Source organism: Python bivittatus, unplaced genomic scaffold, assembly GCF_059951505.1.
Source record: "Python bivittatus isolate LINGU-HERP-01145 unplaced genomic scaffold, Pbiv_v1 ctg000700_np1212, whole genome shotgun sequence".
NCBI classification, from domain to species: Eukaryota; Metazoa; Chordata; class Lepidosauria; order Squamata; family Pythonidae; genus Python; species Python bivittatus.
In genome coordinates, this window is record NW_028277098.1 from 32,864,265 (window position 1) to 32,886,556 (window position 22,292).

At 37.0% G+C, this 22,292-nt stretch overlaps 2 protein-coding genes across 14 annotated transcripts in view; one reads left to right on the forward strand and one right to left on the reverse strand.

Annotated features, from left to right (window-relative positions):
- The window catches only part of DNAJB4 (DnaJ heat shock protein family (Hsp40) member B4), a 30,006-nt gene extending 10,677 nt beyond the window's left edge, over nucleotides 1-19,329 (reverse strand). For 2 of the 8 annotated variants that reach the window (XM_088153662.1, XM_088153658.1), the window contains exons 1-4: nucleotides 19,195-19,329; nucleotides 10,572-10,690; nucleotides 9,502-9,777; nucleotides 5,048-5,622 (exon numbers count right to left, since the gene is read on the reverse strand). In XM_088153662.1, the coding sequence (XP_088009788.1) occupies nucleotides 5,048-5,622; nucleotides 9,502-9,712 (786 nt within the window). In that variant the 5' untranslated portion in view covers nucleotides 9,713-9,777; nucleotides 10,572-10,690; nucleotides 19,195-19,329. Of the gene's footprint in view, nucleotides 1-5,047; nucleotides 5,623-9,501; nucleotides 9,778-10,571; nucleotides 10,691-11,172; nucleotides 16,471-18,765; nucleotides 19,173-19,194 lie in introns of those variants that run through there. The other 6 variants (XM_088153659.1, XM_088153663.1, XM_088153660.1 and 3 more) reach the window with 6 other exon arrangements.
- Nucleotides 19,330-19,581: 252 nt separating this feature from the next.
- The window catches only part of FUBP1 (far upstream element binding protein 1), a 35,929-nt gene continuing 33,218 nt past the window's right edge, over nucleotides 19,582-22,292 (forward strand). For 2 of the 6 annotated variants that reach the window (XM_007423819.4, XM_007423821.4), the window contains exon 1: nucleotides 19,584-19,848. In XM_007423819.4, the coding sequence (XP_007423881.1) occupies nucleotides 19,735-19,848 (114 nt within the window). In that variant the 5' untranslated portion in view covers nucleotides 19,584-19,734. Of the gene's footprint in view, nucleotides 19,849-22,292 lie in introns of all 6 variants that reach the window. The other 4 variants (XM_007423823.4, XM_007423825.4, XM_007423822.4 and 1 more) reach the window with 4 other exon arrangements.

The following is a 22,292-nucleotide window of genomic DNA, read 5'->3' on the forward strand; positions in this document are numbered from 1 at the left end:
GGAGAATTGTCACCAAACAGTTGAACAGGTTCAATTAGAAATACTAAAATTAGTGACTGCAGAGAACAAAGTTCAGTATATAGATACCATTTTCAGTAAAGAGAAAATAATACTCTGCCACTTAACAAAATGGTTTCTCTTCAGATCATATAAATCTTTCACTTTTACTAACAAAATGTGCAAAGAATGCCTAAATGTAAAGACAGGAAACAGGAACATTGCCAACAATAATTTTTCTTTCATAGGTATGTTCTATGCACATGATATGAATTTCCACTTCTTACATTTTGATTAATGTAACAAAGTGAAGTGGTGGCTATATGCGTGGCATTTGGTAGGACTATCCTATTACAGCCCTGGAATGCAATCAATTGCTAGAAGTGTTGAAACGTTCTAACCTTGGAATATCCATTTTGATCATGAACAGGTGTTCTGACAACAGAAGCCAATATTCTGAGGTCTGAATTTTTTAACCTCTAAATGTTTTGCATATCTTTCCATAACTAGGCTCAAGGAAGCCAAATTCTCAAACTGATTTTAAAACATTTCTGACATACTCAGTTATATCAAAACTTATCAGTCAGTTATATTTGCTATATAGAGATGGGACACTTACCTTTTTAAAATTCACAATATAGATTTAAATAAATTATATTCTCTAAGATGTCCAGTGCTACCTGTGGGCTGGATCCGTGCCCCTCCTGGCTCCTTCCAGCAGCCTGGGGAGGGAGGCGTTTCCAGGATCTAAGACATTGTTAATGCCTCATTGTGACACTACCAACAGCCTTGAAGGAGCTTATGGTGCACCCCCTCCTTAACAGACCTCTGGACCTAGAGGTTCTGGACAATTATTGCCCAGTCTTCAACCTTACCTTTTGGGGGAAAACTACTAAGACTGTGGTGGGGAATCAACTACAGAGCACCCTAGAGGAAACAGATTATCTGGACCCTTTACAGTCAAGGTTCAGGTCTGGACACAGAATGGAAATGACATTGTTTGCACTAGTAGATTACCTTTCTCAGGACCTGGATGAAGTATGCCCATTCTGGTCCTTTTAGACCTCTCAATGGCCTTTGATACCATTGACCACAGCATCCTCCTGGACTGCCTGCAAGGCTTGGGAACTGAGAGTACTGTATTGCAGTGGTTCCACTCCTTCCTTGGCGGATGGTTCCAATGAGTGGTGTTGGGCAGGAGAGGCTATTCTCTTGGAGGGTGCCACAGGGTTTGGTTGTCTCCCCATGCCCCCTTTTTAACATTTACATGAAGCCATTGGGAAAGGTCATCTGAAAGTTAGTGGTTTGGCATCATCAATATGCTGATGATACCCAGCTTTACATTGCAATCCCAGGCCAGACTGCTGATGCTAAAGGCTGTGAAAGCTTGGATGGAAAATAATAAGCTTAAACTGAATCCCATAAGATGGAATTTCTGTTCATCCATTAGAATTCTCTATCTGCTCCAAAGGTATCTTTTGATGTGGTGGCACTACTCCTGAAGGACTAGGTCCATGACTTGGGAATTCTTCTGGAATTATGGCTCCTACCAGATCAGCAGGTAAAGGCCATAGGCAAAAGGGCCTTTTCCCAGCTTTGGCCAGGGAACAGCATAGCCCTACCATGGGCAGGAAGATCTTGCTACAGTGATTCCTGCCCTTGTCACTAGCCCTACCATGGGCAGGAAGATCTTGCTACAGTGATTCCTGCCCTTGTCACTACCGGCTCAGAGTAGCGCAATGTGTTCTACATCAGTTGTCTTTGAAGATTATTCAGAAACTGCAACTGGTTCAGACTGTATCAGCTGATGTGCATACCAGCGTTCACTAGGGGAGCACATTACACTAGTACTGCAAGGCCTGCACTGGTTATGGATGCAATTCTAAAATCCTAGTGCTAACTATAAAGACTTACATAGCTTAATGCCTTGTAACATGCAGGACCACATCAGTCCACCCAGTTTGATCTATCCTGGAGAAACTACTAGCACTGCCCCACTTTAGGGAGGTAAGAGAGGCCAAGGCTTGGTGGTGTTGCTCTTTTGCAGTGCGGGTCCTTTGGAATAGCCTCCCTGTGGACATCCATTTGGCTTCCACGCCAGACTGGCTTTCCAGAAGCTGCTCAAAATGGAGGTCTTCTGTAGGATGTTTGGGCCTTGATTCCATCTGGGTTTGGCTCCAGCTTAATTTGGTTAATTTGATTTTATTTTCTGTTTCTATTGTTTTGTGGACCTTTTATTTTATACTTATTGTTTACTGTATATCGTTTCTTGTGTATTTTATCTTGTAAAATGTCAAGAGTCCTTAGGGAATTCAGAAACCTATACATATAATAAATAAATAAACAAATATATTTGTAGTCCCAGGCATGGTTTTACCTCTTTAGATTTTGCTTAAAATTGGTTCTTTCCCCAGGTAGCTTATCTCCATTAACTCTGGCTGGTAATTTCAAATCTAAATGGAAGAGGATTTTGTTAGATAATCTTCAAAACCTGTGATCCTTCTTGGTCCAGGGAAGGTTATAAAAACTATTGAAGCGTTAATATGGTATTTTGATTTAGAAAAGTATTTCTAAATACTCCATCCCCAAATATTATTTGTTAATTTGTGCAAGGAACAACTGACTGCTTGTTTTGATTATGTTTTCAAAATGCTGGTGGTTCTGCACATTCACTAGGTTTGATGTTCTATTTTTAATAGTGTTAAATCGTAGTTACACTATATGAAAATACTGTTTGAGCACCAATTATGACTTTGGGGTGGCAATGAAGTTGAGACAATTGTATTTCTTTATATAGAGAAAAATGTCACAAGACACATTCAACTTGTCTTTACTGCCCCTATTATAAAAAATGGGAATTGCAAACACAGTTCTACTGTTACATTTCTTTTAAAAACAGTGTTGTTCAGCTTTTGATATTTTATATCCCACCAATCATTCTATCCAAGAGTCTTGGATATCATTATACAGTAATAAAAATAACTTTTCCCAAGAACGGCATTTATATGTTTTCAAGAATTCTGTTATTGTATTTACCCTTCAATAATAATAACGACAAAAAGTTAGTAGCACAAAAAGGTTTCCATTGTGTAACATTACCAAGAGTTCCACTGAATACTGTTAGGTTTACTTCTGAGCAGGCCTGTGTAGAAAACTGGCAGACTTTTTGCTTGAAATGGACCCTGAAATGTGGAGGACAAAGACCTAAACTGGCAGGGGGAAAGAGCCACTGGGTTGCCTTAGAGATGATTTTGGAAAATGGAGCCACCACTGTCACTTCTTCCTTTTCTTTTGTTTCCAGCTGGATGACTTAGTGAGGATGGAGATTATGGCCTTGACGAGATATACCTCGTCTGCTATTTCTGGCTCCTGAGGAGATGCATATAAAATCCCAGGTTGTACCCCACCAGGATTGCTTCTACATACCACTAGCAGTCCATGAATCACTGAGAAACAGTGTTCTAATAGAACAATATGATGTGTGTCACCAAGTGTGACTAAATGTGCATGCTGTCAACTCTATAAGACAATTGGTTAATGCAATGGATGCATCTTCTAAATCTAGTTATCTAGTTTGCATGCTCAGGATAAAAAATATATCAATACAGCATACTTTCTGAGGAGTTTTACTGATAGGATAAGTAATTCTATATAGTGAATTTAAAAAAACTTTTAAAAAAGATTTCAAAACATTTACTGTATAGTGGGCTTATATTGGATAATTTGATGGCCTTAGTGTCTTTTTAGACACTATATGTATTTTGGGATGTACTTTTATTGTGTTATTATTCTGTATCTGCTGGCTGAAAATACAAAAACAATCATAACTACTTTTTTTTATTTTTTTAGACTGACAATATAGGGTGCCATTATATCAACATTATGATAAAATATATTTGAAATCAGTAATATCATGCCAGATCAGCATACAGTTGCTCACACTAGCAGAATGTTGCTCTTGCATTCATACCATACTGTTTATTGTTTTTCTGTAATCACAAAAAATCTTTTCTAATATTTTGATGATACATTTCCCTCCACAGGCATTCTGATTATTTTATTTCATAGTGGATTGTTTGCATTTCTATTTGAGGAATATTCAAGCATAACACATTTACTATCACACAGTTGTAGTACTCCACCAGAACCTGGTACTTCAAATTTCCATAAAAATGCAAAGTGCAACAAAAGCAATCCAGAAAATCATAAAGCAGGATGATTTATGTGTATAATGGCAGTGAGGAAAAAGCAAGTCAGGGTTCAGAGGCAAACTATTCATTGTATAGTAGTTAACAAGAACTGGGTTAATTTTGTGGGCAGATGGTAAAATGCTATAGAATATTATTTGCTATATTAAATTCTAAATTTACCCACCTTATTTCCAAACTAAGCTATCCACTAAACATCTGACTACCTACACAAAGTCTTGTACAGGTAGCCCCCAGGTTAAGAATGCCCGGTTTAAGGATAACCCATACTGTACTTAAGAACAGAGCCTATTGTAGAAAAATTTGAGTTAAATACACAATGTTTTGAGTTAAATACACAATGGTTCGAGTTAATTACACAATACTACTTAAACAGTATAATAAATAATACTGTTCCAGCTTACATACAAATTCGACTTAAGGACAGACCCTGGGAATGGAACTCTTTCTTAAACTGGGGACTACCTGTATTCTTAAAGAACACTGATTGTGATGGAATGGTGTTATGAAGGCCACGCTCAGGGAGATAACTGTTTCCTTAGCCCACAGCAGGAGCGTGGGAAGTTTAAGAAGCTGAGACTGGCACCACCCTAAGGAATTCATGGTGTTGTGGCTTGCTGGCTTGGGAACTTAGGTTCAGTCTGGAGAGATTTCTGTCTTGAGGTGGAAGCTAATAAACGCAACAGAACTGTATTGCACTGTCTCGTGGAGTTCTTTGGGCTGAACCTGACATTGATATACATCAAGTTTAATTCTTTTAGCTGCAAATATAAAACAATATAAATAAATACAGATTTTCTAAAATATTAACAATCCAATTTTAAACTTAACAGGGTACTTACCTCCCGTAAGCTAACCTTGACAGGGTAGATTATATTCGAACCATCTCTCTTGAAATGAGGATGTAATTTATCTTTAATAACAAACACAATATCAGCTGGGATGGTATTGGGTGTTTCATCACCCTCTTTGGGGAATGTAATTTTGGTACCTTCTTTCCATCCTCTCTTAATATCAATTGTAAGGATTTTATCTTCTGTTCGGACACTTCTTCCATCTGGATTGAGCCTTTTTCGGGAAATTCTCATTCTTTTTGTGCAGCCCTGGTAAATCTCTTCCAATGATACTTTCAATTCATGAATAATGGGAGGATCTTGTTTACGACGGGGTTGATTACCAACTGTGTTTCTTTCTCTTGGAAATCCATTCATACTAAAAGTAGTAAAGGAACCAAATGGATCTCCATCCACTTCCATATCTTCAGTGTCCCTGCCACCAGGCATCCTTCTACCAAAGAACATTTCGAAAGGATTTGCACCACCAAAAAATGCTGCAAATGTGGCATGTGGGTCTCCATGAAAAGAATAACGGAAAGTACCCCCTTGACCATCTGGTCCACCAGCCCCTCCTTTCAAACCTACAAAATACAGAAGCATAAGAAGTAATAACCAGCTTAAATGATTATATTTGCTTAAAGAAATCTTGGCCTGTAATCCAGAAAATAAGAAAACAGAATGGCAAGGAGAGGAGGGCAGATAACTCTGTCCTTTTTACTTGAGGGAATATTTTGTCTTTTACAAATATAAGAGAAAATAATTTGTGATTCTGTGACATCAGCTGGGGAGAATTTGTAACAATTATGCCCTTGTTTATATAGTCAATGTAAGCTCCAATGAACATAGTAAAACCTATTCCTAAGTAAACAAACATAGAGTCCCAGAAGAGTAGCCATGTTACAGTTTTGCAGCAAACACAGAGTCCTGTAGAAATTTAAAAACTCATATAAGCTTTTATAATTTACAGTCTGTGTCCCATCCTGTCCTGTCCAAGACAAATTATATATACACATAACTGTTGGGGAGAGGGGGAGAAAGGAAAGGAAGGGAGTGTTGAAATAAGAAAGAGAAGTGCTTTAAATATGATCAAACATAAAGCAGCAGTTAGATGGGTCATAGGTATTCTCTCTCTGACTATTTAGTTGACATATGTGATGTGTTAAGAAATTCTGAATCTCTCTAGTTAATCCAAAAGAAATGGAGTTATATCTCTGAATGAATATATAGGATTGAGCTGCTCATCTAATTCAAGAAATGTGTTTACTTTTATGCATATTTATTTGGAAGTAAATCCAACTGAATTTTAGAAGTAAAATGATTGTGGAAAGGATTTTTAACCAAGAGTCCACAAAACTTTGATGTATTGCAAACCAGTGAGTTTTATAGAGATCTTACAAAATTATGCTACCACACTTACATTAACTGTCGCCTAGATTATTTCAAGCTTGCTTTTTTTCCTACATTATGACACCCACCTACATTCTGTGATTAATTTCACCTACGCATCCTTCCTAAATTTAACCAATTTCTCTTCTTTTTGCTATATCTTTGAACCACCTAAATAGATGGTTTGGGTAAAAGGCATGTTAACTCTGCAATCTTAAAAAAAAAATCTTAATAAGTTACCTGATCTGTATATCTCAAGTCAATAGTTGCCACAGTAGGTATGAACCGTCATAAAACATCAATTTACTAGAAAGTTTACTAGCTTCCCAAAATGCTCTTTATTTTCTTGCTAATAGATAATTACTATTAATGTCTGCTTGACATGTATTTTTTAATTAAAAATTTTTTTTAAGTCATATAGGGCAGAGAGAGAGAGCCTGGTGCATACTAAGAGGACACCTGAGAGAACACTGGTTTCCATGGGCACCATGCCCCTACTCTCAAGCAAGATGGCAATGCCTAATTCTCTGGGAGAATATTACTGAGCAGTCATTGTATTCTTTCTGTTTTACAAACACATTTACTGAAATCCAAACATTTCCATATTCAGAGAATTTGGATTCTGTAGAATTTAAAATTTGTGACTAGACAGCAGACTAACATTTCTCCTTGGAAAGACTTAGCTTGCAAATCTCTGGGAAAAAATAGGCATCTAACAAACAGTAAGTGTATAAAGTCCTTGAATATTTTTCTTTAATGTTGAAACAACTTATTAAATAATCTATCTTCCTGATATAATTTAGAGAATTTACAATGTCCTACACCTTTCACACTGAAGGCAGACTTTAACGTATTGTGTTAAGCCATTATTTCTTTTGTTGGATTTTATTTTACCATGATACAAACTGAGTCTAGAAACCATGCCTTATTACTTAGTGTCCTATGTGAAGCACACCATTATGGCTTATTTTACACATGACTATTAAAACAAATGATAACATAACACCATGTGTGAACCCAGCTAACATTGTAAAACTTAACAGGACTACTTTGTGCCCATACGGCTATCTAAATTATAGACAGCAAGTTCAAATTACCAACATTCCTTGGTGTCTGCTTTATTTAGAATAGAAATATGAAATAAGGAAGGCTTAATATAAGCCCAAGCCTAATTATTCTCATGGGTCTGCTCTAAATATGACTAAGTCTGGATCCAACCCAATGCTAAAAGGTTCAAAATATGTAAGAAATGTCCTTGATTTACTTTGCAGTAGGTGTTTCAAAGACTCCAGTTAGAGCCATATTTTTGAGTAGGTGTTTATTTATAAAAATATGGTTATAAATATGCTAAACATATTAGTTCAGCCAAGCTATGAAATAAAAGCTTGGTACATTTATACCTCATGTCAGAATCATAACATTTTAGTTCTGAAGGGATATAAAATTCAATATATTAATTGATATTGATTGATTGATTAATCAAATTAATCTTCAATACAAATTTTGGGGAAAATATTTTTTTGAAGCAGTGAGTTTACTGCCTTGCAAACTAGCATAAGCTGTACATAATCACTACAGTAAGTGTTTCAGCAGCTGGTATATATGACATAACTGTTAATCATCTACCCCTTTTTTGTCTTTACATCAACCTATGGTAAAAATCAATTTTCACAAAAGACAGGCTGGATCTCTGAATATTATTGTATATTGTGGCTAATCTAATAACCAGCTTTTCTGCTGGTTTTATCATATATTTGAACAGTGCAGCAAATAATATATCAAAATGGTTTAGAATATATATTCTGAAGTATAGTTTAAGTATGCATTATTGGCACTCTTCCTGCTTATTAAATGCACTGTTTGTGAATTGAGTGTTTATTTACTAAGCCTTAGCAACTAAAGATGTAGAACTAACTAAAGGATGCCAGGTTTGATAAACCATACCATGTACTTGGCAGAATGACACTTCCCAAAATAGATAACGGATTGGTTGTACTCAAAACATATCAATCCCACATCTAATTAAAAAGAGTATTAGATTAACTGTCTATCTATGATCTGTACAGCAGTCAATCTCTAACTCTAACTAAATTAGCTCATTAGATATTGTCCCTAGTGCTCTACATAAAATACTAGGAACATTGATCAATGACTTTAAAAATAAGAACCTATCAGCATATCAAGGTCTGATGTTTCCCAAGAATAAAGGGAAGCATTCCTAAAATTGCAAAATTATTACTGAATTAGAATTATTGTTTATGTAAAAATATGCATTTATGAGAAATGCAAGTTTCTTATAAGAAAATAATTATTAAGTACTGCTGCATTTTTAACTCTTCCTTATATTTTCAACCCATCATATTCAATACATGGATATTTCTGTCTCATTGAGGGAACATGCAACTGTAATGGAAATATCCAATAGTTGCAACAAAAGCAACTTCATTAGCAGAACAAAAGCTATTTCCAAATATTGAACTGGATTTTGAAAGATAAAGGCAGTAGCTGAATGTGCCTAAAAGGCACATTTTGAGTTACATTCACAAATGCTAGGCCTCATTCCCTTGGTACATTAATAGCTTACAAGGAAGCTGAAAACTTGTCCTGGTATTTTTGTGACATCAGGCAAATTCTTTCCTTTCTAGGCAAGATTCCAATGTAAGCCTAGTCTGGACACCTGGACTTTCGTTCAGAAATACCATCATTCTATTTCAATATTATTTTAACAAAAATACAGTATACATACATTTTAATCTTTGTGTCACTGTGTAGGAATAGGACAAAATAAACTAATTCAGCTACTATCAGAGCCAAAGCAGCTCAGCAACTTCCTGAAGTTCTTGCAACAGAAATTAAGAATCTCACCATACATATTAGAATATTAATTTACTAGAAATTTCATAAGCAGAACATGCAAATGTAATGAGTGTATAGCTACCAAAATATAATTTACCTAAGTCCTCAGAGTAAGTTCTTACAACGAAATGCTCATTCCCTCTTGATTTCTATTAATTATATTTAGCATAAATATATTTCTATTAATAGCTAGAATGAAACTACAGAAATTATCTTACCTTCTTCTCCAAACTGATCATAAATTTCTCTTTTTTTGGGATCACTCAAGACCTCATAGGCTTCTGCAATCTCTTTGAATTTTTCTTCTGCATGGGGAGATTTGTTCTTGTCTGGATGCCATTTAAGGGCTTGTTTTCGGTATGCTTTCTTGATGTCTTCATCAGATGCTCCTTTTTCAATTCCAAGAACAGAATAGTAATCCTTCCCCATTTTCAATGTTTAAAAAGTGTACTTTCTTTTATTTATGAGTTCTGTATCTCAGCTATGCAATATTCCTAAAAAAATTAACAAGAACTGTAGTTCTATTAAGCAGCCAGAAAACTGTTTGCCACCTTCTCCTTCTCCCCGATCACTTCGTACAAATATTCAACTGGTAAAAATACTGCCACCCAGAGCACTCCCAATTACACTACGTGTCTCTGCTCTTTCTAGAACAGCAAATGTTATAAGACGTCATTTCCCAAGCTAGCTACTGCCAAAACTCTGCCGTGTTCTGTCTTTACAGTTAACTGTTCACTGACTAACTTCCTATGAATTTTTTTTTTTAAAAACCTTAATTTTATCAAACTCTGTAACCATTTAGTATTGTGTGGATTGTAAATTACAGAGATAGGTCTGTTTTATATAAAAAGATTATTTATTGTAAAAAAAATGTGCTATGAAAAACTGTTTCTTAATATTTAAAATAAATCTGTTGATTCTACCAGTTATGAGAAACATTTCTTGGGACCGAGGGTGAAAAGCAGTTAGTTTAAAAAGATTTCAGAAAAAACACAAATAAAGAATTTGTAAATTTTTGATGCTCAGAAAATTTGTTTCCCCCCCCCATTGAATATACAAGCCTTTTTAATTCAAGATATTAAAATAAATGCTTGAGCAGCAATAATGATCACCGATGGAGCAACAGGGACTATTCATGTATACCTATAGGCTAGAATTAGACAATCAGGTATGCTCCAGATGATGTGCTTTGTGAGATGGCAGCTCTGCTTGCTTGTCACCAAGGTCATTAGCTACCTGTGAGCATCTCCCACCAGGAATGCATGCCCTGTGACATGTAGGCAAGTACCTTTCTGGAAGTAGGAAGGTAGAGCTGAGAAGTATTCAGTAGCAACAACTGAGAGCCGGAAGAGGGGAGCTGTTGGTTAGAGAATGGGCTGTAGTTTGTGAGAATGGCCCAATGGTGAACTACAGATGGTTGGAAAGAAAAAAGAAAAAAAAAGTAAGAACAAAAAGGAGGGGACCAGAAATGACAAAGACCACATAAAGTAACTTCCTCAAGGAAAAAAAAAGGGCAAAGTAGTGAGCTATGGAAGAACGCTGCTGGAGGTGTGGGTGTGTATAGGTGTCAGCAGCAGAGAAATTGTAATAAATCACCAAATTGGAAGCTGGAATCAATCTGTGAGGCTCTCTTGAAGTCATCCATCTGAGCCCTGACATAAGGGTTCTGCTGTTCTTGTAAGAGATATCCATTGCCTCTGCCATACCCCTAACAGCTTGGGAGTATCCCTTTCAGAACAGCAAAATTGTCTGGTTTCAAGATTGTGGCAGGAGGGGCCAGTCATGAAACATATACAGGAGGTTTGCATCATAGATTATCTGACTGTTCATTTTACAAGTTAGAAATATAAATTATGTAGAAGTTAAAACGAGAGAAAATTTGTACCCACCCAACCTGATGTTAAGTAAATGTCCGACCCTTCTGCAGGTATTTCAAATTCTTAAGATCCTTGCATGGGATGAACCACTCCCTGTAAGAAATGCCTCCATTGTTAGAACACGACTTTTACTGGTAGCTAGTCCTTATCACAAACATAATCATTGCTGGGAGGAGTCTAGAATAAAATGTACAAGGGAATAGGTCCTTTCCCTCCTCTGCTGAAACCTGAAAAGGAACAGCGCTCAAAATAGTTTGAAGCACCAGTTTGCACAATAATGTCGCAGGTAGGATCAGGATGGTGGAGCAGAGTCTGAGGGAAGGCTAGTTTCAAATCCTGAAAGGCTGCTTGTTCTTGAGTAACTGTCAAAGGAACTTTCAATTTGTCAAAAGTAATTGTCAAAGGCAGTTCTAAATTTCTGCATAAAATTGTTAAGAGTTGTCCAGGATGGCATCATTGTTTTCAGTGAGTAGAGAACAGCCCACCTGGCTGTTCCTTCTTTCAAAAGGCTGAGAACAAAAACTACTTTGGTCCAATCTGTAGGAAACTCTGCTGCCTGCTAGCCATAAACAGTTCACACTGGGTAGTGAAGGTTAGGAATCTGTCCTGAGCCCCACCCTCAACTCCTCCAGAAGGCTCCCAAGGGAACAAAATATCACCCATGGGAGAACTGCCTGTGGGGCTACTCCAGGCTGAGGCAACCTTGAGCAAAATGCTGGGCTAACTGCATCATAGCATTCTACAAGCTCATGATTTATGCATCTACCTGCTGTCTATGCTGCAATAATGGCTCAGCAACTTGTTCTGCAGACAGGAGGTACCTCAAGGATCTTTAGCTGTGGTCTAGGTCCAGAATACAGGATCCAATACCTCTCTAATGAGAGAGTAACAAGGCTTTGAAGATTGTTGTAGAGCCCTTCAAGGCTGGCAAACTCAGTAAAGAAGAACCATTTAGACTTTTGGAAATATTTTTTTTGCTAGTTGGATATTGTAACAGAATCCTAAAACCTTCTCCAGTTCAGCTATACCTAGCATCATTAAGGCCAAAAATGAGATATCAAGGGCCATTGTGAATGCCTCATTTTGGGAGGAAGAGATGCTGATGTTTCTAAAAGAGCACTGAAGCAGTACCTCCTTATGGATATGATCAAGGACCAAGCTATGCTGGACAACTATCACCAACTCAATAACCTTCCTTTTTGTAGGCATCAACTACAAAGAGCTCTGGAAAATGGATTATTTGTATCATTTTCAGTTCAGGGTTTAGGCCTGGGCATGGGAGAGAAAAACCTCAAAATTACTCTCATTAATAATCTTAATGAAAAAGCTCAATGATTAATGATTAGAAGGGGGAGCGCTACCCTATTATACCATAAATCTTGGTATGCTTCTGGACCCACAAGAATTAGAGGCACTGTTCCATGGTAGTTCAGCTCCTTCCTGAGTGGATACTTCCAGTGCGTACATGGGATGTCACAAGGTTCAACCCTCTTTCTCATTTTATTTAACATCTACAAGTAGTCACTGGGGGAGATAATCCAAGAAATGGGGTTTAGTATCATTTAATATGCTGAGGAGACCAGGTTATCCATCTCAATTCCAGGCTGTCAAGATGTGGCAGAATGTCTTGTCCCATGTGTGGAGGCTGTAAAGATCTGGAAGAAACAGGGTAAGACTTAACCCTAGCAAAGTAGAGTGTCTATGGACTAAGAAGTCAACTGAATCTGGGACAATATCAGCTTTAGCTCTGGATGTGGTTATGCTCCTACTGAAAGAGTTGGTGTACAATCTAGGGGTGTTCCTGTACTCTCAGATCTTTTGGAACAGCAGATAGAAACTGTGGCCAGGAAGACCTTTGTCTAGCTTCAACATGTGTGCTGATAGTGAATGTTCCTGAAGGAGAAGATGCTGACTATAGCCACTTATACCTTTGTCACCTCACTAGTGGACTACGTAATATGCTCTACATAGTACTGTCCTTAAAAGACCATCCAGAAACTGCAACTACCTCAAAATGTGAAGGGCTGGATATTAACTGAGACAACTCCATACTGTCATGTAATATCAATATTGTAGGAGTTGCATTGTTGCCAGTTTGTTTCCAGATGTAATTCAGGGTGCTAATTATAGCCTTCGAAATCATGGCTTGGGAAGACTTGGGAAGGCTTCATGGCAAGACTGCTTAATCCAAATAGAATTTGCTCATTCAAGATGTATCTGTTAATACAAGATGTATGTTAATACATAATGCTTCCTGAGCATTCCCATTCCCCATGAAATGTATCAAAAGAAGACCTGGAAGGGATCATTTTCTGCAGGAGTTCCATTCCTGTGGAATGTCCTCCTACCATTTATTTTATTCTTTTTGTAATATTATTATTGTATCTTGCTGCTTGTGAGTTGCTCAGAGACAAAATGACTGAAGCTGCATAAAAGTAGTGTAATACATTACAAAATATCTCTTATGCACAGCATTACAATTTCAATTCAAGCTTTTCTGAGTAGAATATCACTGGTCTCAAGATTTGTATTTCTTTGCAATTCCTAAAAGATTCTAGGGAGTCCATCCCTATCAGCCATTTTCATACCATGCAGTATACTTACTAAATCCTGATTAAAGCCATTAAAAATAATTCTATTCTATTTGTCTTTCTTCCTTGTTAGGCAGAGCTTTTTACATGTTCTTTTGCAAAGAAGTACAAGTGGGACATATAACAAAATGTTTTGATCTGGGCTGCTCCTTTTCAATACAGGTAGTCATCACTTAATGACTGTTCATTTAAATAATGGTTCAAAGCTACAACGGCCTCGGAAAAAGTACTTTATGATCTGTACTCGTACTTACTACCGTAGCAAACTGTCACGCACCCCCAGTCACATGATTGCAATTTGTTACCTTTTTATGTTGGTCATTAAGTGAATCACATGGTCATTAAGTGAATTCTGGCAAAGAAAAAGTCCATCGGGGAAGCTGGATTTGCTTAACGACTATATGATTCATGTAACGACCACCGTAAAAATGGTTGCACAATCGAGTCCAGTCATGTGACTTGCTTAATGACTACCCCACTTAAGAACCAATTTTCCAGTCCCTATTCCTTTCCATTCCCCTTCCTCCTAGGCTCCTCTTCCCAGAATTTATCAACGTTGCATGTCCCTTAAAGTTTCAGGTTCTCCTTTTTAAATATTTGCTTGCCAAAACCTTCCTCCTGTGCATATGACAAAAATAAAGATGCTTATTGTTAATGATCAGAGGTACAGAATTATTATTCATTTGCTACAAATTTCAAGCTAAAAATTCAGAACAGGGTAGGATAAACAGAACCATACCCTAATCGTATGGAATGAAAGGAAACCTAAAGAAAGGCTCATGGATGATTTGAATTTGTGAACCATGATCATGAGATGGAAGATGGGTAGCTAATGGCCTGTTTTTTTTAAAAAAAAATGTCATGAATCTCTTGGGAAGATAGAAAATGTCAGTATTGGGTTATTTTTCCAAGCAAGATTATTATTAATTCCTTATATTTTCCATGGCCATTAACCTACTCAGTTTATGAAAGAAAAATAGTCAGAATATAGCATTAGATTCAAATTTAGACATGCAGAGAGGAGGTACACTTAAATCAATGAGATACATTTAATTCACAGCTAGTTTAAATATAATTGATTTAAATGGATCTCCTTTAGATATAACCAACCCCAGATTCTGTTTTGGAATAGACCAGAAAACAATAGTGACTCAAATAAAAAGTTGAGACATTGAGAATGAAAAAGTGACTGCACTGTTATACAGTAATTGGGCTTTCAGTCCAATGTCACATAAAGGATAATATGCACTGAGCAGCTGAAAATTAATATGACATTATTGTATGGAATCCATTATCAGAATATATAGTACTGTATCCCTAAAGAAAACAATTTATTCAAAATTCATTACTGGCTTTATGATTGCCTCAGGAGTATAAATATAGCCTGGGTGTCTTTTTAATTTATTATTTGTCAGATAGTTTTTTAAAAACAAATTATTAGCATTTCAAAACTATTTGAAAGGAATCAAACACTGAGGGACAGGACATAATGTGCTACCTCATTTAGGCAAAACTTACATGCTTCTGCCAATCCCTCCAGTACAGCTCCAGGAATGGATTCAGAATACACTGTTATACATTAACCACAACTTATTGTTTTGTCAGTGTCCTAATTGAAATAAATTATTGTTAATTTTCATTATAATGTATGAACAGGCCAATTTCAAACCATAGTTTTACTGGATAGCTTCTTTCAAACAACCATGGTCAAGTGCAACAATTTTAAAATTTAGATAACATAGTGAACTATGATTAAGGTAAGTCAGAATTTCATTGCAGCAGGAAGAGAGGGCAGCATGGAGCCCAAGACTTGCTGGGGTTTTTTTTTACAACAACAAAAACCCTCCCACTTTGGAATGCGGCTAAGTTTATGGAAAACTAAATTTGTGCCAGATATAATAAGGTTGAAAACAATAATAAATATTTAAATATAGTAAATATATGCTGTAAGGAATAAGTAGAGCCATTATTTATTTTCTTGAATATTTAAAAAAAAATCTTTCAAAGGAATATTGAAAATACTTTTAAGTTGCAATTCTGTATATGTTTCCCTGCAAGTAAGTCCCTGAATTCAGTAGAACTTAATTCAGAGTAGAAATTTATATGATACACTATAGAAGTGCCAATTAGTGCCAATTCCACTTTATTGCAATTTTTATATCTTATTTTTAAAAACAATCTTCCCAAAGCAGTTCACAAACAATACAAACAACTGTAAATAAGATGAATATTATTTTAAAAGAAATTAAATTTCTAAGATGTTTCCCACAGGGCAATTGAGGATAATAGGAATGTGGAGAGAAAGAAAAATTACAGCTAAGCAGATTTAGAATGTAGTTGTTGTCTGCCTTCCTTCCTCTCCCTTCTGGGACCCTTTCCACAAAGCAGTTGGTGGTGATAATCTATGGAGGGAGGGAACAGATGAGTTCCAAGCAGAGTGGAAGGAAATTCATGCTAACAATACTTTACCAAAAAAGGACCTGCGTGCATTTCAGATGTGGACACGTGTTGTATTCCAGGGGGTGGAGTATGTTTCCAACTATCCATGCCAGATATTCTCAAAGTCTTTTCTCCACTAACAGAGTATGTGTTAGAGTATGACTCACAGTGCTAAAGTTAAAGTTAACAGCAGACCAACTTGTTCTGTAAAGTTTAGTAACAGCTGGATTCAACAGCTTGAAGCTTCCAGTAGAACAGGGGTTCTTACCCTTTTCCTGGCATGGATCCCTTGAGAGTCTCTTGAAACCAATGGACCCTTCTCAAAAATGTATTTAAATGCATAAAATAATACATATATATATATATATATATATATACATATATATATTACAAATAATATATTGTATTATAAAGAAAACCAATTACATTCAAATACAGTTATTAAAATATTAAAAATAGCAAATATGTAATATAGTAATATATCTGCTTCTTTATTAATCAATTAAATCAATAACAAGACAATACCCTTTTTAAGGGCATAATGATTTAGACAATGAGATTTACTGACCTTAACAAACATTTTTGGAGTCTAGAAGCCTTAACTTACTTTGCTACCTATGTACATTATTGAATGAAAAGCTAAATTTCAGTTAGAGATTAGCGAAATAAAGTTATATATTTTTTTTTCATGGACACCATGAAATCTATCCACAGACCCCAGGTTAAGAACCCCTGTAACAGAAAATCCATGACATATTCAAGTTGATAGGTCATATAACTAAATATTGATACCACTCTAATCAGAATAAATTTTTGGTCTTGCAAATAAGAAAATTGCTTACTGTATTGCTAGCTATTTAACTGAAGCCACAAAGGAAGGGAGAAACCATCAAGCAACCTCCTTCCACAATCTTAAGCTAAAACATGATTCCAGATTGCTAAACAAGTTTTTTTTTTTAAGTTCTAGGAAAATTATTTAGAAATTCCTTCCTCAAAGGTTATCTCCTGTGAAAGCTTTTTTTGAAAGAAAAGCGTCATTACAAAGAATCAGGCACAGTGTAGCTCTTAATATACAAGCTGCACTGCAGCCTCTTCACCAAAGCAAACTGTTCCTAATGAAATGCAGCAAACAGTTCTGATTAAAGGTTCATTAACAAATTCAGAAGGAAATGCCTGGTTGCATTTGGATGGGAGTCTGCCAGGAAGTAACAGGCCTGTAGGCTAGATTAGGACACTAAAACTTTCCTGGAAAAAGGCAATGGACACCACTTCCATTTTGTTGCCAGGAAAACTCCATGGACTTGTCTATGAAGTCATCAAAAATGAAATTAGATTTGAAAAAGATTTTAACATCCCCAGCTCATGACTTTCCAGGCAGAAAAGCTATGACCACTAGATGTCACTGATAACGTGTGCAAATTCAGGTGCTGTAATCTAAAAATGTGTCACTTTATCTATAAGCTCATAGCAACAATACACTACAGAATTATTGCACAGAAGTATTTTATATTAACCTTTATTCCTAAAAATAACTGAGAGCAGTATATATTGTTTATTCCTTCCCATATTAATCTCATAATCCAATGGTATAGGTTATAGCTAAGAAACAATCTGTAGGTCACCAAGAGCATTTCAACCTAACTCAGTGACTTCACATTTTTATTGATTATTCTCTTTTTGGGGGATATTTTCTCTACTCTTAGTAATCTGAAGAACTTCAAATGAGATAAGCTATCAGAGCCATGTATTCCAGGAAAAAAGCATTACAAAGTATTTCAGCATCTCCTTTTTAAGCTTGATTTTATCAGCTTTGCTCCAAAACAATAAACCATATGAAGAGTATCTAATTCTGATATCAACCTGTCCAGCAACTGACATTTTGAATAAGAAGAGAAAATGAAGAATTATCTGATTTGATGATCACCACTGAACAACTTTTTTTCAACAAAATCTTAGCAACAACACCTGTTAATATTGGCAGCACATAGACTTTCAAATTTCAAATGCAATTCCATCACAAAAACTTACTGTGTGGAGAGGACAATGACGAACATACTAGCATATACATTTAATTTGAAGAGATGTTTGCTAGACCAATTAAGTTCTACCTTACATGAACCATACTACCAAGTATTTAAATCAAAAAGTACAAAAATCATGAATAATGAAAGATGAAATTATGAGGACAGTGGGGTCATGTAGGGTATTGCTGCACCTAGTCTTTGTACCTTGCAGCAGAAGCTCTACCCAGACAGAAATGCAGAAATATAGACAAAAGAAGAAATAATTGTGCGTAAATGCTAATATAGGTCTCATCCACATGACCTAGATCTCAATATGATTTGGCTCTCCACAAACCCTTCAAACTCAAAAACAAAAATAGCTTGTCAAATGCAAAGCAGCAAACAAAACACTATATTGCAAATACACTGACAATCAAATTACAGAAATTATTTGCTAATAACCCAAAGTCCATTTTGTAGGAAGCCCCGTTATTTTTTCATGTCCTCTGCACCCCAGTAACTCTTACAATGGCAAGTGGCCATAACTGTACTTGAAAATTCACCATACCTACCATGCATTTTTGCACATCTACCCCAACATTTTTTTTATTAATGTCTTAGTGATGAAGTTTAATTCATCTTCCCAACACTCTACAGCAAAACTCGCATCAGATTTTTGACCTTCGCAGGGCCACCGACTTCATTGCTTTTATTATTACTCTACAAACATTAAAGGGAGAATGCATGTGTGAGAACCGCCTTGTTTTTGAAGGGCAGGTGGTAAACTTGCTATATTATTTTAAGAAGAAACCTCTATGAGATGTATAGCTTGTCGTCGTTATGTATCCTTTAGCAAGTCTGGAAATAGGCAGCGTTTGGACGGTCCCCCTTCGCCTCAGCAACCCCATCGGGAATCAATCCCCTTGCTATTTCTGTGCCTTCGAGAATCAAAGGCTCAATCAAAGGCGTTCCCTCCGATTTACCCGTCCTAACAGACTCACTCGCTAGCCGCCAGGTTGTCGCCACCACGACAGACGCTCCCTGACAGGCGACAGCAAAGTACCATAATCAGTTCCCTTCACAACTATCCGAATATGTCGATTGAAAGTACGCTGGGGGAGAGTGAAAGAAAGAGATTACTTAACCAACTCTCGCGAGATACTCCTTCCCTGAAAGGCTATCGTCTTATCTAACCCAGGAAGAAATCGTGCGCGTGCTCTTCATACATCCGTTTAACGATCTACAGTACTCCTTCCTCTTTGCAGAGGAAAGCTGCAGAGTATTCTAACCCCAATCCTGATTCTTATCTCGCGAGAGTTAACTTGAGAGGGAAAAAATCTTCCTTCCCGCCTTCACCCTCTCGGTTCTTTCTGTTCAAAATCTCGCGTCTCTTTCTTAGAAGTCTCGCGAGGGTGTTAGTGGCCTCCCCTCCTCCTCTCGTGAAACACGATGCGACGCAAGAATGTGAAAGGCTCCCGCCCGCCGCCATTTTCTTTCTTTCTTGGCAGGCTAGGAGGACGGTAGGAAGTAGCGAAGGAGACATGTCGGATTATTCTACGGTGCCCCCTCCTTCTTCGGGAGCACCCGGTGGAGGCGGAGGAGGTGGCGGGGCAGTCAATGATGCTTTTAAAGACGCGCTGCAACGGGCTAGGCAGGTGTGTATTATGAGACCTGAAGGGATTTTTTTTCTGGTGGCTCCTCAGACTTTGAGGCAGGCCGCTGGCTTCTCATTCACCGCTCGGCCTCTTTCGCAAAGGGAGACAACCCAGGGCCCACCACTGTTGCGGAGGCGCTCCGAGTGGCCCCCGTGAAGGATTGGAGTGGCTTTTCTTTGGTTAGACTTTTCAGTACTCGACGGAGTGAAGGCTTTGGTCGCTTCGCTACCTACAAAAGCGCGGAGGCCAAGTCGCCTGGTATCCATTACGTTTCCGCTATGTGGGAGGAAGGCGGAGAAAGAGAAAGGGGATTAGCTTGAGAATCAAAGTAACCGAATTAGTTTACTTTTTAAACTCTCACGTTTTGTGGAAAGTTATTTTCCCAGTAGGTTTCCATCTTTTATCTTTGGAAATGGCAGTGCCTTTATTTGTTTAAGAAACGAACTAACAGGGAGTCGGGTGTGTCCGCTTTTCTGAAACCCACCCTCCCGTCCAACCTCGCTTCCGCTGTGCAGAGGGTCTTACATTGTCCACCACCTAATGCCAGCGTGTTGTGCAATATTTTCCATTGTACTCGCTTATACCTCGCTTGGTGGAAAATGTCGGTAACCGGAGAAACAGTTGGCTATTTCGTTAGAGCAGGTTTCTCTAATCTGGTGCTCTCCAGTTCGGTTGAACTTCAACTCTTTTCCGTGCACAAACATAGGCAGTTTCAAAACCGGGTACTATGTGTAATCGCGTCTTTTGTTTCTGTAGGAAGGCCAAGAGGAGGCACATACTGCCCCCTAAGTGACATGGACTACAGCCTCCATAAGGCCCACCCATTTTCTTAAGTGACCAGTAATAAAACGTTATAGACGTGATAACTATTTCTGATGTGTTAGTTTCCAGGTGTTCTAATGTTAAGAAATTGCTCTTAACTTTTCTTTCTCAGTTTTGGGCTTTGTATGACTAAAAAAAGGTGTTCAGCTCTTTGCTGTTGGAGGTGTTTGGTGTTGTTCAGGGTCTTAAACTCTTAAGTGTATTTTGTTGTTGGAAGTAAATATATAATTTGATTTAGAATTCCTTGCATTTTTATTTAGAGAAAATTCAATTAATTGAAAAATGGGCAAAGCAGTCCTGTTAAAGCATTTTAGTGAAGTAGAAAAAGAATAGAATTCTTTGGCTTCTGTGAGCTTTTATGTTACTGAAGAGATTATTTAAAAATAATTGAATGTGAGGCTTTCTTTGTTTCCTGTCTATCAAACTTTGTATTATAGTTAATCTTTTAACAAACACAAAACAATTATTTCACATTTTTGAAATATACTGTTAGAAGAGAGAAAAGCATACACACAGTGGAGATACAATTATTGCATACAAGTACAATTTTTCAAGTACAGAATGACTTTCAGTGTTACCACAACTTAAGTAGGAATAAAATCGCATTTGCTTTAAAAAGAACAAAGGTATATTATTAGGCCTAATGGAAGAAGGGAAGGGAATGTGTTACATCTTAAAACTACAAAAGCAATACTGTTGTAAATTAAATAAAAACTTTGGGGGGCGGTTTCTCCTGGAATTGAGGGAGCTTGAAGATATTATATGCAGCCCAGTGCTAAATCAAATTTGATCCACTGGAATGACTTAAACATGGCAAGTACCTTTGAGTTTAATCTGTTCCTTATTTACTCCTACTGCTTTTGTTTGGATCAGATTTCAGCTCAGAATGTCATTTACTTCAAATTAAAAACATCAGAAAGAATTGTTTCATATGTAATAGAAGTGAAGGGAACATGCAAGCTCAAAGCTGAGCCACTCAGGTTGAATTTCATACTGTTTGAGAGCAAAATATATATGCCCATGGAGTTGGGGATGAGAGATTGGAAAACAGTGCAATCGAAGGGAAAAGTAGTGGTAATAATTATTCCTAAAGTTGTCTGACACTCATACATAGGTGAGCAAATTAGCAGATCTTACCCTTTGTAGTGTCTTGGTCAACAGACAATTCAATTGCACTTTGATATTTCATCAAGATTATTTTAAATAGCCTTACTCTTGGCAGTAAGCTCCACTGAAGTGCTCTGAAACAAATGGGATTGACTTCAAGGAAAGCATGAATAAGATTGGACTCCTGATAGAAACAAATTCTGTGGTCACGCTTTAAAAGGAAGGAACTTATTGATGAGTTTTTAAATTAACTACGTTGTTTTAAATATATAGTACTGTTCATATAGTAAGAACACACACACACTTTCCCATTCTGTAATTGCACTCAGTTTAGTTGTATATTCTTGGTGGTATAGTGGTATTTATTCATATTCTCCCTTTGGCTCTGTTACAGATCTACACAGACTGATAATGGTTACAGATATTCAGGTGTTCAGCCAAGTTCTTTTATTGGCGGGCTGATTTCTAGCTTTTTGGAAGTAACAGATGAGGAAGATTCATACACTAGGGTATAG